The following is a 14,785-nucleotide window of genomic DNA, read 5'->3' as shown; positions in this document are numbered from 1 at the left end:
ATAGATAGATAGATAGATAGATAGATAGATAGATAGATAGATGATAGATAGATAGATAGATTAGATTAGCTTGATGATAGATAGATAGATAATAGATTACATAGAAGATAGATGAAAGATGATAGATAGATAGATAGATATAGGTGATAGATGATAGATCATAGATAGATGAAAGAAAGAAAGAGAAAGAAAAAAGAAAGAAAGAAAGAAAGAAAAAAAGAAAAAAAAAGACAAGCAGATAAATTTGACTTGTGAGTACTGAAAGGAGGTTTCTTAGAGGTTTTCAGAAAGCAGCTAAATCTGAGGCAGGGCTCATGACCAGCTTCTGGACATATTTAGACAATTCACTTGCTCAGAACATGGCAATAAGCCATCATTGAGCTCTCACCCAAGGTGCCCTCCAGCAGACACAGAGATCAGTGAAGGAACAGCCAGGAACATGTATTTTAGAAAAGAAGATAATAGTTTGATTCAATCTGCTGGAGGGAAAGGACTTAGGGCAGCAGAAGCTTCTTTAACCAACAACTTCAGGCAATGAAGCCAAAGTCATCAACTCCCTCCCTCTTCCTATACTATTTTGTAGTGATACAGCTCCCTCCTTCCTAACACTGCTTCTCTCCTGTCTGGTGCTCCTCATCTCTCTGATCACCAGTCCCTGGTATCCTTCCTACATCTTCATCTCTCTCATCTTAACTCTTACCAATGTGAGAATGAAATGAGATGGATGATGGGTCCTTTTTAAAAACTTCCTCACATATAGTAAGTGCAAAAATATAATTTTTAATGAACATTTTTTCCTTGATGCGGATCACCAAGTCACACAAGACAGATACCCTGATGCGGGCTGTGTGTACTGGGTAAGCTTCCTCAGCTAATCTGAGCAGATGAAGTCAAAGCATTGCCTGTGTTTTTAAGACGCTTAGGTAAGGGCAGCTTACGAGCATGCCTGTCTAACATGCAAGGAGCCCTGGGTTTAATCCCAGCATTACATAAAGCAAGGTATGACAGTGAACACCTGTAATCCCAGTACTCAGAAGGTGAAGGCAGAAGTATCAGAAGTTCAGTGTTATCCTTGGCTATGTATCAAGTTGGAGGTCAGCCTGGGCTACAAAAGACAGCATCTCAAAGAAATAAAAAGCAAAATACCCTAGTAAATGTTTTCTTAGCTCCAAGCTAAACTTCTTAGGGCCCAGCTAATTGCCTCTTTTAGCATCTGCTCTACTTTCCACTTTACCATGGCCACTATGTCCAGCCACACTGGAGTACATGTTGATCATAAATGTGACACTGACTCCCATTGCTCTGTGACTTTTGGACATTTTTACTTCTCCGCTTTCTGTCGAGAACTCTCTTGTCCCAGAACTCTGTCCTTGACTTCCCACACTTATTCTTCACATCCTGGCTTACTTTCTCTCGCTACTTGTGCTACTTGTTCTAAGCTCCTTTCCCCTGGGTATGATGAAGCATTTTCCATTCTGTGCACCCAAATAACTTTGTTTAGGCCGACTTGCCTTTCATGCATTCACTCTCCTGATAATAATACCCTTTTGTTTTCGCTTAATCATAAACTCCTTAATACCAAGGACATTACTCAACTCACTAATTAGCATTAGATTAATGTTTATTCAAGATGAAATAAGTGTTACTAGAGAAGACTCTTTCAATGAGCAGCTAATGACCATAGAATAGCTAAGCGGTAGATAGGCCTGAACTTCAGGAGGGCATACAATGTCAGTGCACGGTACCCTTAAGTTTAGAACAAGGATCTTTAGAACAAACAAAATGCCCAGGGAGTCAAAGGGCATGCGGAGAAGTACAAAAACAAAGCAACTGAAATGTCTTAGCTATGATAGGTGAGGGGAGAAGCGGCAAAACCTAGGATCCCTTACCTGGAGGCATTAATGAGGAGAGGCTCCAGTGCTTCAGAGGACCAACTAGCTCACCATCCAGTAATTCTCATGAACAGAGGATGGCAGATTTCCAAGACTAAAATGTGCTGCATTAGGAAACATGTTGGGAAAAAAATCAGACTGGCATGTGAAATTCTATGATCTCTGAGACATGGCTGATGTGAATAGAATCCTAAGGATCAGAACACAAGGCCTAGTCCCAAGCCTGGGGTGGAAAATAATAATAATATAATAATAATAATAATAACAGCAAGAGTGCAGAAGATAGCAAACTCATCATCAGTGATGTCAAAGGGCATTGTAAGATGATCACAGTGCATACAGCACTAAAAATTATGAAAATGTATGAAATGGAATATTTCATTTTTCTATTTCACCTTAATCTTGACTCAACCTCTACATGTACTCATTCTGTGCACATGCCATACATACATGTACAAATATACTCAGTCTCTCACAATGGAAAGACAGGCACAGGTATAGAGGTGCCAGAAATCAAAGCAGGGAAAGGTCAGCTGGCCTGGAAAAGAGGTACCTTGGCAGCACAAAATAAGGTAAAAGGTCATTCTGGGCCTCAGAGTGAAATAACTGAGACAGTCCGAGTGTCGTCTGCAGACTTCCCAGCCCTGGGATGAGATGAGTCAGTCTTTTGCAGCTGTCCAAAAGGCACAAAGAGAATAAACAACTTCCGAATGGCCTTGGAGCCTGAGCATTGGGTCATAATTAGAACCATTGCGCGCACACACACACACACGCACACACACACACACACACACACACACACACACACACACAGAGAGAGATGGTTTGAAGGTCGGGAGGAAGTCAGAAATAAATCACTCAATTTAAAAAAAATGAAACACAATCAAGAAAAATAAACTGAGAAAGTATTTTCTTTTCTCTTGATTTTTTTTTAGAAAGCCCACATACTCTTAATCCCAAAGGAGCACCTCTGTTCTTACGTTTTTTTCTCTAAAATCTCAAACTATCTTAGTAGGCCCTGGGGTTGTTTTAGAGAATTGTAAGGGGCGTCTTAGCCCTTTCTCAGGGATGAGGAGCAGGAGACTCCACTGACACAGAGTCTAAATCCCTTTGTGGCTCTCAGTCTTCCTCCTTCCTTCGTCCTGGCCTCTGAGACTCTCCCTTCAATACCAGTCTAACCCTCTCACCAGCCCATCCTAAATTCTTTACCAGAACTGAATTCTTTCCTTCTTACAGATCAGGGAAAAGTCAGCAGAAAGGAAGACCCGGGTTATGTGCCCTCCCTTCTTTTTTATTTTTAATTGAATTTTTGAGATTTTTATGCAATATAATTTGATGGTATTTAGATCCCCTCCCCTATCTGCACCTCCCCTTACTGCCCCCACCCAATGTCATGTAATATACGTATTACATTAATATAATTTATGTTCGCAAGCGTCTTTTAGTGTGAGTCCATCCACTGGCGCCTGATTAACTTAACCTACTAGGAGTCTGTCACGTCCTTGGAAGACTGACTCTCTCTCACCCAGCAGCCATCTGTTGCCAATAATTCCTTAGGCAGGGTTGGGGCTTCTTACCCAGTCTAGTTCCAAATTCCTATGAGTAACTGAGCAGCTGTCTAAAACTACTTTCTTATGATCGTCTACCACCCCTGGCTCTTACAATCTTTCTACCCCCTCTTCCACGTGCCCTCTGTTCTGATACAAGAGAACAGTGAAGTAATCGCCCACCCATGATTTGTTGCTTTTATGCTATTATCAGAGATTATTGAATGTCTTTAAAAATACCAGACACCATCCTAGGTTGCCTTTAATTGTGCTGCACCTTCTGGAAGGTGACATAATCCATCCAGTGGCAAGGCAAGAGAAGGGCTTGATAAGTGGGATACTTAAGAGCCAGGAAGGAGGGGCATGACCTATGAAAACGGAGTCCTACAAGCTCCTGGGAACCTGCTTATATGATTCTATGGCAATGCTATCAGCATACACAAATCCCATGCAAACTAGGGCAGACAATAACCCAGCATAGAACTGGGAAAATGGGGGCTGGCGAGATGGCTCAGCGGTTAAGAACACTGACTGTTCTTGCAGAAGATCCAGGTTCGAATTGTAGCACCAACATGGCAGCTAACAACTGTCCATAACTCCAGTTCCAAAGGACCCAACAGCCTCTTCTGTCCTCCATGGGCATTGCATGACACGGGTGCACTTACCTACATGCAGGCAACATACATATAAAATAAAAAATAAATAAAATATTTTAAAAAAATAACATGAACAGCAAACCTCAGTCTTATGTTGGCAACTGATCACTGCTACGTGAAGAAGAGCTGATCTTCCTAAAACAAGGGACTCCAGATAGGCTGACTAGACTCAGTGGACAGACTTGCACTAGGGAACAACTGGGGACACTGATAACCCAGTGGGCCTTAACAGGCATGACAGAGTATATGGGCTGCAGTGGGGGGACAGGGGATGCTATGAGAGGGTGCCAGTGGGGGCAGGGTTATAAAGACGATTAAGATTGTTTGGCTTGTTCTGTATGAAATACAAAAAAACAATCAATTTAAAAAAATTTAAATGAAAGGGAAACAAGAGGGTAGTAAAGAGGATCCTCCTGGGTGCAGACATGGGTCACTCTCCTCTTCCAACCCCAGCTCTCCCAGCTGTGACATGGTCAGGCCCCACACTAGAGAAGTAGAAAGGACTTTCTTCTCTGCCAACTACCTCCTTACCTAACCCAACTTGTTGAGCATATATTATCAGTCCTATTTGACAGATAACAATGTATAGATCCCAGTCTCCTTAATAATGGGTATTTTGTACTATCTCCATATTAATCTCTAAGGAGTGAAAAATCAAGGACCTCCAAGTCCAGGAGCCTTTTTAGGGATCAGGACACCTGAGCAGTTCTCCCCACTTAGGGAGCTGTGAAAGGGGAGTAAGAGGGAATGGGGAAGGGGAGCTGCAGTCTTGGAACTTAGCCAGGCTGAACACACAGAACATTCTGTACCAAGAGCAATGGTGTGGGAGCCTCTGGTGCTAGCTACTTCCAGCCTCTATTGGAATAGTTGGAAGAGAATGTTCTTGGAGTGAAGCCCAGACATACCTGGGAGCCTCTGGTTCCTCCTTCCAGGCCGAGAGAGAAAAGCAGACCTCAGAGGCAATGCAGAGGCTTTGGTCAAGAAGAGCCTGTACCTGATTCCAGAGGAGGCTTCCCTTATCTTAGTATGTCATATGAGTAGTCTCCAAGGAATTACATTCACTCAAATTAACTGATTTTATTATGCCTTAAATCCTGCTTGGAATCAAAGAAGTAGGTGAACTCTGTAGGATGTTAGCTATTCTTGTCTGTAATGGCCAAGATAATATCAGAAAGATATAATTTCTAACTCCCCGAAAGAAGAGTGAAGTTCCTACCTACTCACTGAAGTCAGCCTGCTCCCCTAAAGTCATCCAGAAAGAGCTCCTAGGACTTGGGTTCCTACCCTTCTACTTCTACATAGATAGGGCTGGGTAAATGCTCTAAGGGTTCTGTAGACTTGCGATACTTGAAATAGTTCAGTAGCCAGTGGGGCTAGTCTGGCATGTGTCTGCTACTGGCAGATGTGGAATGCAAGAAACACCTGATGTGGGACTTTGTTCAGTACACTCGTTTTTTTCTAACAAATACTATCTGGCTAGCTCCTATGTGCCAAGTTCTAGCACAGGAGACACTAAGGTACAGAGTAAGCGAGGCCCAGCTCAAGCCCTCCAGGTTTGTAAAAAGGCTGATACAGACATGCAGTTATCACAGTGTATTTTGACAAGTGCTAGGTCAAGGTGGGCACTATCTTCTCAAAGGCAAACATCACAGTAGCTCACCAAGATCTTTAGGCTCAGAGGGCTTCCCTGAAGTGGCCACATTGAGTCACAGCTTGAAGGACCAGTTGCAGTTAACCAGGGGATTCAGCTAGGTGTGGAGACAGCATCATTCAATAATACAGTGTAAAATAATATCAAAGAGTAGGAAAAACATAAGATCTCTGCTTTCACGTGGCTTACACACTAGACTTGCAACAACCAAAAGTAAAGAGATAGGCAAGAAAATGACAGATAAATGTAAGTGCACTAAAGACAAATGAAATTGATATAATAGAGGAGGTCCAAACAAGAGTCAGAGGAAATCTCTCAGGAAGGGACATGTGAAATGAGCATCATGTTATGAGAACATGTCAGGCATTCAAAGATCTAGGTAGCGACAGTGTTTCAGGATTGGGAGGCCCAAGAAGAAAAGGTCTTAAGTCAAGAATGAATCTTTGTGTTTACAAACAGAAAGATCAAGTTAAGAAGAAAATTGAGAGCAAGGAAGACTTTGAGATAATTCAGAGGGGACCAGGAGACCAGGAGCCAGGTCACAGAGTGTTGCTTTGCAGGACGTGCCAAGGGCTTTGCCACAACTCTGAATGACTTTAGGAAATTTAAACAGATCTGGGGTTTTTTGCTTTGTTTTGCTTTGTTTTGTCTTGTTTATTGAAAATGCATTCTGGTATAGGCAAAGACTCAAAGTGAAAGAGAACAGACCTTGTTTGGAAAGCTACAAGAGCTTCAGTGCACCTGAGGTAAAGAGCACAGGGCAATGGAGGTTGCCGTGTGGACACCATGTCACCTTTTACAAGGGATAAAGAATAACCTATGGTCTTACCATCTGAGTCAAGAACAGAGCTGGAGCCTCGGGAAAATGACAAAATCTCAATCTTCAGCCATAGCCTGACTCCTCAAAATGAACCCAGGCCCGACTCAGAGCCCCCAACAAAATCGTAACTGTAGCCTGACCTCCCATCACAGACTAGGCCTCAACCATAGGGATAACCTAAGTTGTCTCTATCCATACACTGAAACCCAATCCAATTCCTGTCTGACCCCAGTCTAACTCCAACCCAGTCTGTTCTCTGTCTCCATTCACAGACACCCACAGGCAGTGCCAGCCTCTAGATGGTCTTTAGTAAAATTTCACTGAGAAAATGCTTGAAATTTGTCCTTAGGCAACAGTTTAACCCCTTCCCACTTCCATCCATCACACTGCAAGGCTGCCTGTCCCTTGGGTGAGAGGCTTCCTCCATAGCCCAAGCCCTGTACATCTGATTCTTCACACCCCGGTTTCTCATTCTCTCAACGGGCGAAATGGAAGGTTCTTAGCTACAGGGAATCCACACACCCACCACACGCCTTCTGCACTCACCTCAGCTGTCCTGAAGGATCGTGTGCCCTCTTCCTGAAGGACATCTGGCAGACTACACTGAAGCCCAGTCCTTTCTGTCTCCACCTACTCCTGTGGGCTTTCTAATCAGGGCTGTTTATTCACAGTCCTCCAGCCTCCCTCTTTTTGCTCCTCCCTGATGGGGGTGTACGTTGTGTCCAGAGGGTCCATCAGCAGATACCCAACACCAGCCTGCTATGTTTCTGGTTTCCTTCCCAGCATCCGCATCCTAGGAGGATGTGCCTAGCTGTGTGGGGAAGGAGGGACACTGGGTAGATGGGTCTCTAGAGTCCTTCCCAAATGTGCCTTTGCTAGCTGAGACATTTAGGCCAATCCCCAGTGTGAAGTTAGAGTAAGAAAAGGCCAAAAGAAACTCATTTTCATGTGAGGTTCTTTCTCCAATTTTCTTCCTAACGTTATCAAACAGCTAGAGGAAAAACAGTAAATTTACAGAGGAACTCCATGAGTAACTGTCAACTTATCTCCATACAGTCACTTTCCTTACCTCTTGCCCTTTTTTTTTCACTTTTGCGAACCTTGATTAGATCCTTGTTGAGTCAAGTGGTCTGGTCCTCCCTTCCCCAAAGCCCTAGAGAATCTTGGTCTCTCAGGCTCTGGCTCCCATGTCCAGCTAACCCAAAACAAGGATCCCCAGGGACAGTGCCTCTGCTTTCCATGCCCTGGCTTTAATTTACTGAAATTCTGGCCAAGGAAAGAGACTGTGGTTTCTTTAACCCTTCCTTACCCTCCACACTAGCCATATAAGATCAGTGTCATCAGGCTTTTCTTAAAGTGAAAATAATGAGAGAACAGTTTAGGAAATTGGAGAATAATTTGAATGTAGAAATGAGTATCTTAACTTTTGAAGTAATTTAAATTACATCTGTATGAAAACAAACATGAATTTTGGTCGGTTTCTCATTTCCTTTTACTGCTCAATGTCACAATTATACATTTTAAGGCACAACACAGGGCACGGAAGCTCAAACTATGCAAAAATAGACAATGTCAAGCCAGACAATCATAAATAAGACCACATCCAAATTACTAAGTCCGAGAGCTTCTGGTACCTAGAGAACTTTCAGCCTGACACTCTGTAACCACCCTAGAGCCATTGCTGCTGCCTCCGTCAACTCCATGGGCTCTGCTGATGCAAAGACTTTTCCAATATCAGTACTTTTACATCTAAGATGGGATAGAAGGAAGTAATAACCATGTGAAGTAAGGAGAAAGTAAGAAATACACATAAAACAATGGATTTCAAAGCAGAGTCTACCTCAAAAATTCAGCTGAGCAAGCTAACTAGAACTATAGAAATAATCATTTAAAAATATTTTAAAGACCCTGTCCAGTGCTACATAAAGCAAAGGTTAGTGGCTTCCTGACACTAAGACTGGAGGACCTCGAGTTCCACAGAGCATTCTTTATTCAGGATATAGAAGAATCACACCTCAATAGCGAGCAAGCTCTGAACTGACAAATCTTAAAAAGCATACCCCAGATGATCAAACTATTTCCATGTTACTAAAATGTCCCCTGGAAAAGAGCAATACGTGAATAACTCTAGTGAGGAAACATCACAGAAAAGGGGCAGAAAGACAATAAGAGGTAAAGGATGGGAGGGAGGGCTATGAAACGCTGTCTTCGGGGTGTGACTTGGCTGTTCCATGAGGAGTACACAGTAACTGCGCCTACTGCAAAAGAGTTGAAAGTCGGAGGGCGAAGAAAGGGGTCTGTAGAAGTGGGAAGCCGGTAAGAGGGTAAAAGGGGATAAATATGATCACATTACATTATCAATATGTCTTAAACTGTCAAAAGTAATAACTAAACAGAAGACATGCCATGACTACAAGAAGCATAAGAATGCTAACATGGCTTTATTAATACCAGACAACATGCATTTCATAACAGAGAATATACCCATCAATAACAGAAAAGTGACAAAATTACAAAAAGAAATAAACAAATCCAGAATATTGCAGTAATTTCAGTCTAATATTTTCAGTAATTCTCTCAAGAATTGGTAGAACATAATGATATAAGACTAAATATTTTCCCTTTAAGATAGTCATTAATATACTGAGTGACATGAGGCATGCCTTTAATCCCAACACTCTGGAGGCAGAGGCAGGCAGATCTCTGTGAGTTCAAGGTCAACCTGCTCTATATAGTGAGTTCCTGAGCCAGCTGGAGCTACAGGGGGTTCCAGGACAGCTCGAGCTACAGGGAGACCCTGTCTCAAAAAAAAAAAAAAAAAAAAAAAAAAAAAAAAAAAAGATAGTAACTAATGTGAGAAAAGTTAATGCCATTATTTTGTATTTACAATGTACTGTCTTCTGTCAGTGCAGTAAGTAAAAAAGTAAATAAAATGACTCCACATTGGTCGGAAAGGAAGGAAGAAGTAAAATTATCTTTATCCACAGACAGTATGAATATCCATGTAGAAATTTTGTTAAAATTATGAAATTTTCTAGAAATAAGGAGTAAGCATAGCAACTTTTTTTATATGAGTGTATGGCCTACATGTGTGTAAATGCATCTGTGTCACGCAAAGCCCACGGAGGCCAGAAGAGGATGTCGGATCCCCTAGAACTAGAATTATGTATGCTTGTTAGCCACAGTGTGGGTACTGGGACTTGAATACAGGTCCTCTGCAACAGCAGCCAGTGCTATAAACTGCTGAGCCATGTCTCCAGTCCCATAACTTTTAATATTCAAAATTAATCTGGAAATATCACAATTCTCTGTACTAGAAATGAACATTTATAAATGTTAATTGATAAAAAATATCATTTATATTAACATCGAAAATATAAAATATAGGCTGGGCATGGTGGCACATGTTTTTAGTTCCAGCACACAGGAAATAGAGGCAGGCAGCCTGGTCTACATAGAGAGTTGCAGGCCAGCTGGAGCTACAGGGAGACATATATATAAAAACACCAAAGGAAAAAATAAGATACTAAAGCCAATGGAGAAAAAGGTTTTTAGGAAGCAGGCTAGTCACCCATTCTTCAGACCCATATATAATATATATATTATTTAGAGATAAATATGATGAAATACTTTAAATACCTGAACACTGAATAAACTCTAAAATTTTTTGAAAGAAATTAAAGGAATTAAAGAGAGAAATGTATCATGTTCAGAAGTTGAAAGACTCTGTGATACCAGTTATTTTTAATTCAATCAGTATATTTAATACAATACAAATAAAATTTTCAGAAAGATTGTATTTTGTAATTGTATTCTGTATAAATTTCTAAATTGCCACTAAAATTTATATGCAAACATGAAGAGACCATCATTGAAACTGAGTGATGCTAAACTCTTTGTAATATCTAATTTCACAGCTGGGCATGGTGGCACACACCTTTAATCCCAGAACTCAGGAGGTAGGGGCAGACAGATCTCTGTGAGTTCAAGGCCAGCCTGGTCTACATAGTGAATTCCAGGCCAGCTACAGCTACAGGGAAACCCTGTCTCCAAAAAAAGACCAAAAAATTCTAATTTCAAGAGTTCTTGCAAAGCTATACTAATCAAAACAATGTGGTCTTAGTATAAAGACAGACAAATGGGTCATCAGGCAGAATAGTCTAGAATCTCCTAGTATTAAGACTTTCCAAAATTTCTGAGTTTCAGTAGGTCGAATGATTGATCTCCAAATAAAATTCATTAATTCTAAGATGAAAACAATAGAAATATCCAAAGGAACCTCTGCACAGGGTTGTTCTCTTTTTGAATTTCATTTCTAAACCAGATCATAACAGGAGAGAAATTTGAACTTTAAAATTTTTTTCTTCCTCATTTTTATTGATCTTTTTGGATTTTTTCAGGGTTTTTTTATTATTTTTATTCTATGTGCATGAGTGTATTACCTGCATTTATGCAAGTGCACCTGTGCCATGTAATGCCCATAGAGGTCAGACAATGACGTTGGATCCCCTGGAACTGGAGTTAGGATGGTGGTTAAACACCATGTGGGTGCTGGAATTTGAACCTGGGTCCTCTTCAAGAGCAGCCAGTACTCTTAACCACTGAATCATTTCTCCATTTGGAATTTTTGAGGATTTTATACAATATATTTGATCTTATTCAGAACCCCTCCCCTAATCTCTCCCAGGAGCTATCAGTTACCAATAGATCCTCAGCTAAGGTCCAGGTTTCCTACCACTTCCCTCCTTCTTTGCTGGAATTTTGCTTGAATTTTGTCTGACTTGAGCTTACCTGTGTCTTGTGCATGCTGTCACCACTGCTGTCACAACTCTGTTTCCTTTGGCTCTTACGCTCTCTCTGCCCTCCTCTTCCATGATGGTATCTGAGCCTTGAGAGACAGAGGCTTGATGTGCTGACAGAGGTGTCCTATTCAAGGCTAAGTGCTCTGCAGTCTCTAATTGTCTGCACATTAACCACTTGTGAATCTCTGTGTTAGTCACCATCTGCTGTATGAGGAATCTTCTCTGCTGAAAGTGAGGAGATGCATTAATCTGTGAGCGTAACAATGTCATTAAGAGTCAGTTTAATCCTACATCCATTCAGCAGAAAAAAATGGTAGAAGCTGCTCCACTGTGGCCTGTGGCCTGTCTAGATGCAGATTCCTAAGCATGATATCATACCAAGTATGAGCTCCATCCTTAAATCCAATTAGATGTGGTCGGTCACTCCCTTAATATTCTGCCACTACTGCATCAGTGGGCCTGTCTTGCCAGTCAATTATTATTGTAGCTCACAGGATTCACAGCTGGGCAAGGTTGATGATTCCCTTTCTCTTGCAGTAGCAAGCATAGCCCCTTCCAACACTATGAAAACTAGCCAGTAGAGATAAAACTTTGAATTCATCACCAGCTTGATTTGTCCCTGTTTGTTCTACAATCCATGCATATAGTATTTTCAGCAATAGGGTCTTTCCATCAAGTTCTGGTGTATTACCAAGAGCAGAGACAATGGTCAGTATTGCTTGAGGGTCTATGGGACCCCTGGTCAACAGTGCCTAAAGAGGAGTCCATTCCTAGCATTGATTTTTTTTCTTTTCTAGCCTATGGTGTCTAGTATGGGCAATGTCCCCCTGTTATATGGTAACATGTTATAACATCATTTTATATTTTAAATATATGTATATATGTGTATGTATACTTTAAGAAACTTCTATGATGGTAGGTTTGCATATGGCTTTTTCTAAGGGCCTTAAGTATTGGGGTTTCCTCCCCAAGCTCCCTCCTCTGGCCTCCCCTCACCTTCCCCATCCCCTTTAACCCTTTCCTTCTCTATTATTGCCCCTTTCACTCTTTATGTCACTGCATTCTATCACCCTTCCCAAGAAGGCCACCCCACCCTCAAGGCCATTTACTAGTTTCCTGAGCTCTATGGATTTTCCAGTTGAAACACGCATATCTAAGGATTCAGAGGTAGCATCCACTTATGAGAGAGAACATGTGTCTAAGAATTAAGAGTTGCCATCCGCTTAGGAGAGGGAACATGAGATGTTTCTCTTTCTGGATCTAGGCTACCTGATTCAGGATGATTTCTTCCAGTTCCATCCACTTACCTGAAAATTTCATAATTTCATTTTTCTTAACAACTAAAATTCCATTGTATAAATGTACCATTCTTTCATTATCCATTCATCTGTTGATGGACATTTAGGTTGTTTGTATTTTCTGGCTCTTGTGAATAGAGCAGCAATGAACTTAGATTTAATGGGTATCTCTGTAGCAGGACAAAGAATCCTTTAATATATGCCCAAGAGTGGTATGGCTTAATCATGCGGTAGAGCTATTTTTTAGCTTTTTGAGGAAACGTCACACTGATTTCCGTGTTGCTAAATCAATTTGCACTCCCACAAGCGATGAGTTCCCCTTTCCCCACATCCTCTCTGGTATTTGTCATAATTTGTTTTCTGGATCTTAGCTATTCTGACTTTAGTAAGATGAAATCTAAAAGTGGTTTTAATTTGCATTTCCCTGCTAGCTAAAGATATTAATCATTTTAAAAATATTTCTCAACCATTTGTGTTTCATCATTTGAGAACTAGTTCCTTGCCCCAATTTATTTTTAATTGAAATCCCATTTGTCATTCATGAAAAAAGTCATGGCGAATGTAGGCATAGAGGGGACATATCTCAAAATAATAAAGGCAATATGCAAGAGGCACACAGCCAACATTCTACTAAATGGAGAAAAACTCAGAATATTCCAATACATGTCAGGAACAAGGGAAGGATATCTCCGCTCCTGTTTAATACAGTACTTGAAGTCTTAACTCAGGCAATAAAACAAATGCAGGAGATAAAGTGGATTAGAAAATGAAAGTAAAGAAGTCAAAATATCCTTATTTTCAGATAATATGATTCTTAGCATACGAGATCCTAAAGACTTCACCAGAAAACTCCTAGAGCAGATACATTCAGCAAAGTAGCAGGATACAAAATTAGCACAAAATATCAGTAGCCTTCTTATAATAACAACAAACATACTGAGAGAGAAACCAAAGAAGTAATTCCATTCATGGCAGTCTCAAAAAACATAAAATATCTTGGAATAAACCTAACCAAGGAAGTGAAGGACCGTGTGTAATAAAAATTTTAACACAGTGAAGAAAGAAAATGAAGAAGATTCCAGAAACTAGAAAGACCTCCTATGCACCTGGATCTATAGGATTAATGTTGTGAAAATGTTCATCCCATCAAAAGCCATCTGCAGATTAACCACGATCCCCCTTTAAAAAATTCCAGCACAATTCTTCACAGAAATTGAAAAAGTAATCTCAATTTCATACATAAACACACAAAAACATCCCAGGATTCTGGTAGGAGGCTGTAAGATGGGTGCAGGTAGGGGAGGGCATCTAAATATGATCAAAATATGTTTCTAAAATTTACAAAAATTCTGTAAAAATAATAATAATAATAATAATAATAATAAAGAACTAGCACCAAAAAAGCAGGATACAAAAACAATCCTGAATAATAAAAGATGGAAACATTACCATTCCTGATTTCAAATTATAATACAATAATAATAATAGTAATAATAATATAGTAATTAAAACAGTATGGTACTGCCATAAAAACTGGCACATCGGTCATTGGAATAGATTGAAAACTCAAATTTAAGTCCATATACCTCATTTTTGACAAAAGAACCAAAAACACATTGAACAAGGGACAGCATGTTCAACAAATGGTGCTAGTCAAACTGGATAGCTACATATAAAAAAATGAAACTAGATACCTATCTTTACTCTGAACAAATCTCAACTCCACGTGGATCAAGGACATCAGTGTTAGACCTTAGACCTTGAATGTGACAGAAGAGAAAGTAGGGAATACACTGGAGCTTATAGGCACAGGAAAGTCTTTTCTGGAAAAGACCCTGATAATAGTCATCAAAAACAATAATTGACAAATAGGATCTTCCTCATTTTTATTAGTTCTTTGAGAATTTCGTGCAATATATTTTAATAATATTCATCCCCCACAACTCCTAGATTTGTCAAAATTATTTATTAAGAAATAAAGAAAGTTTTCTAAATGCTTCATTTTTTGGTTCTTTGTATATTCTAGATACTAACCCTCTATCAGATGCATAGCTGGTAATTTTTTTTCTCATTTTGTAAACTGTATATTCACTCGATTACTCCTGGTTACTCAATTACG

General features: G+C 40.2%; 1 protein-coding gene across 5 annotated transcripts in view; it reads right to left on the bottom strand.

Moving 5' to 3' along the window:
- LOC103750838 (olfactory receptor 51E1) overlaps positions 1-11,658 on the bottom strand; it is a 15,834-nt gene extending 4,176 nt beyond the window's left edge. Inside the window, exons 1-2 of one of the 5 annotated variants that reach the window (XM_029556657.1) lie at positions 7,636-7,670; positions 1,890-1,996 (exon numbers count right to left, since the gene is read on the bottom strand). Coding sequence is in view for 1 of the 5 variants with exons in the window: in XM_029556654.1 (XP_029412514.1) it covers positions 11,358-11,372 (15 nt within the window). In the remaining 4 variants the exon portion in view is untranslated. Of the gene's footprint in view, positions 1-1,889; positions 1,997-3,971; positions 4,000-7,112; positions 7,195-7,635; positions 7,671-11,357 lie in introns of those variants that run through there. The other 4 variants (XM_029556655.1, XM_029556656.1, XM_029556654.1 and 1 more) reach the window with 4 other exon arrangements.
- Between the last annotated feature and the right edge of the window lie 3,127 nt (positions 11,659-14,785).

Source organism: Nannospalax galili, unplaced genomic scaffold (assembly GCF_000622305.1).
Source record: "Nannospalax galili isolate Female #2095 unplaced genomic scaffold, S.galili_v1.0 scaffold1387, whole genome shotgun sequence".
Lineage (NCBI taxonomy): Eukaryota > Metazoa > Chordata > Mammalia > Rodentia > Spalacidae > Nannospalax > Nannospalax galili.
This window is presented reverse-complemented; position numbering and strand designations above follow the sequence as displayed.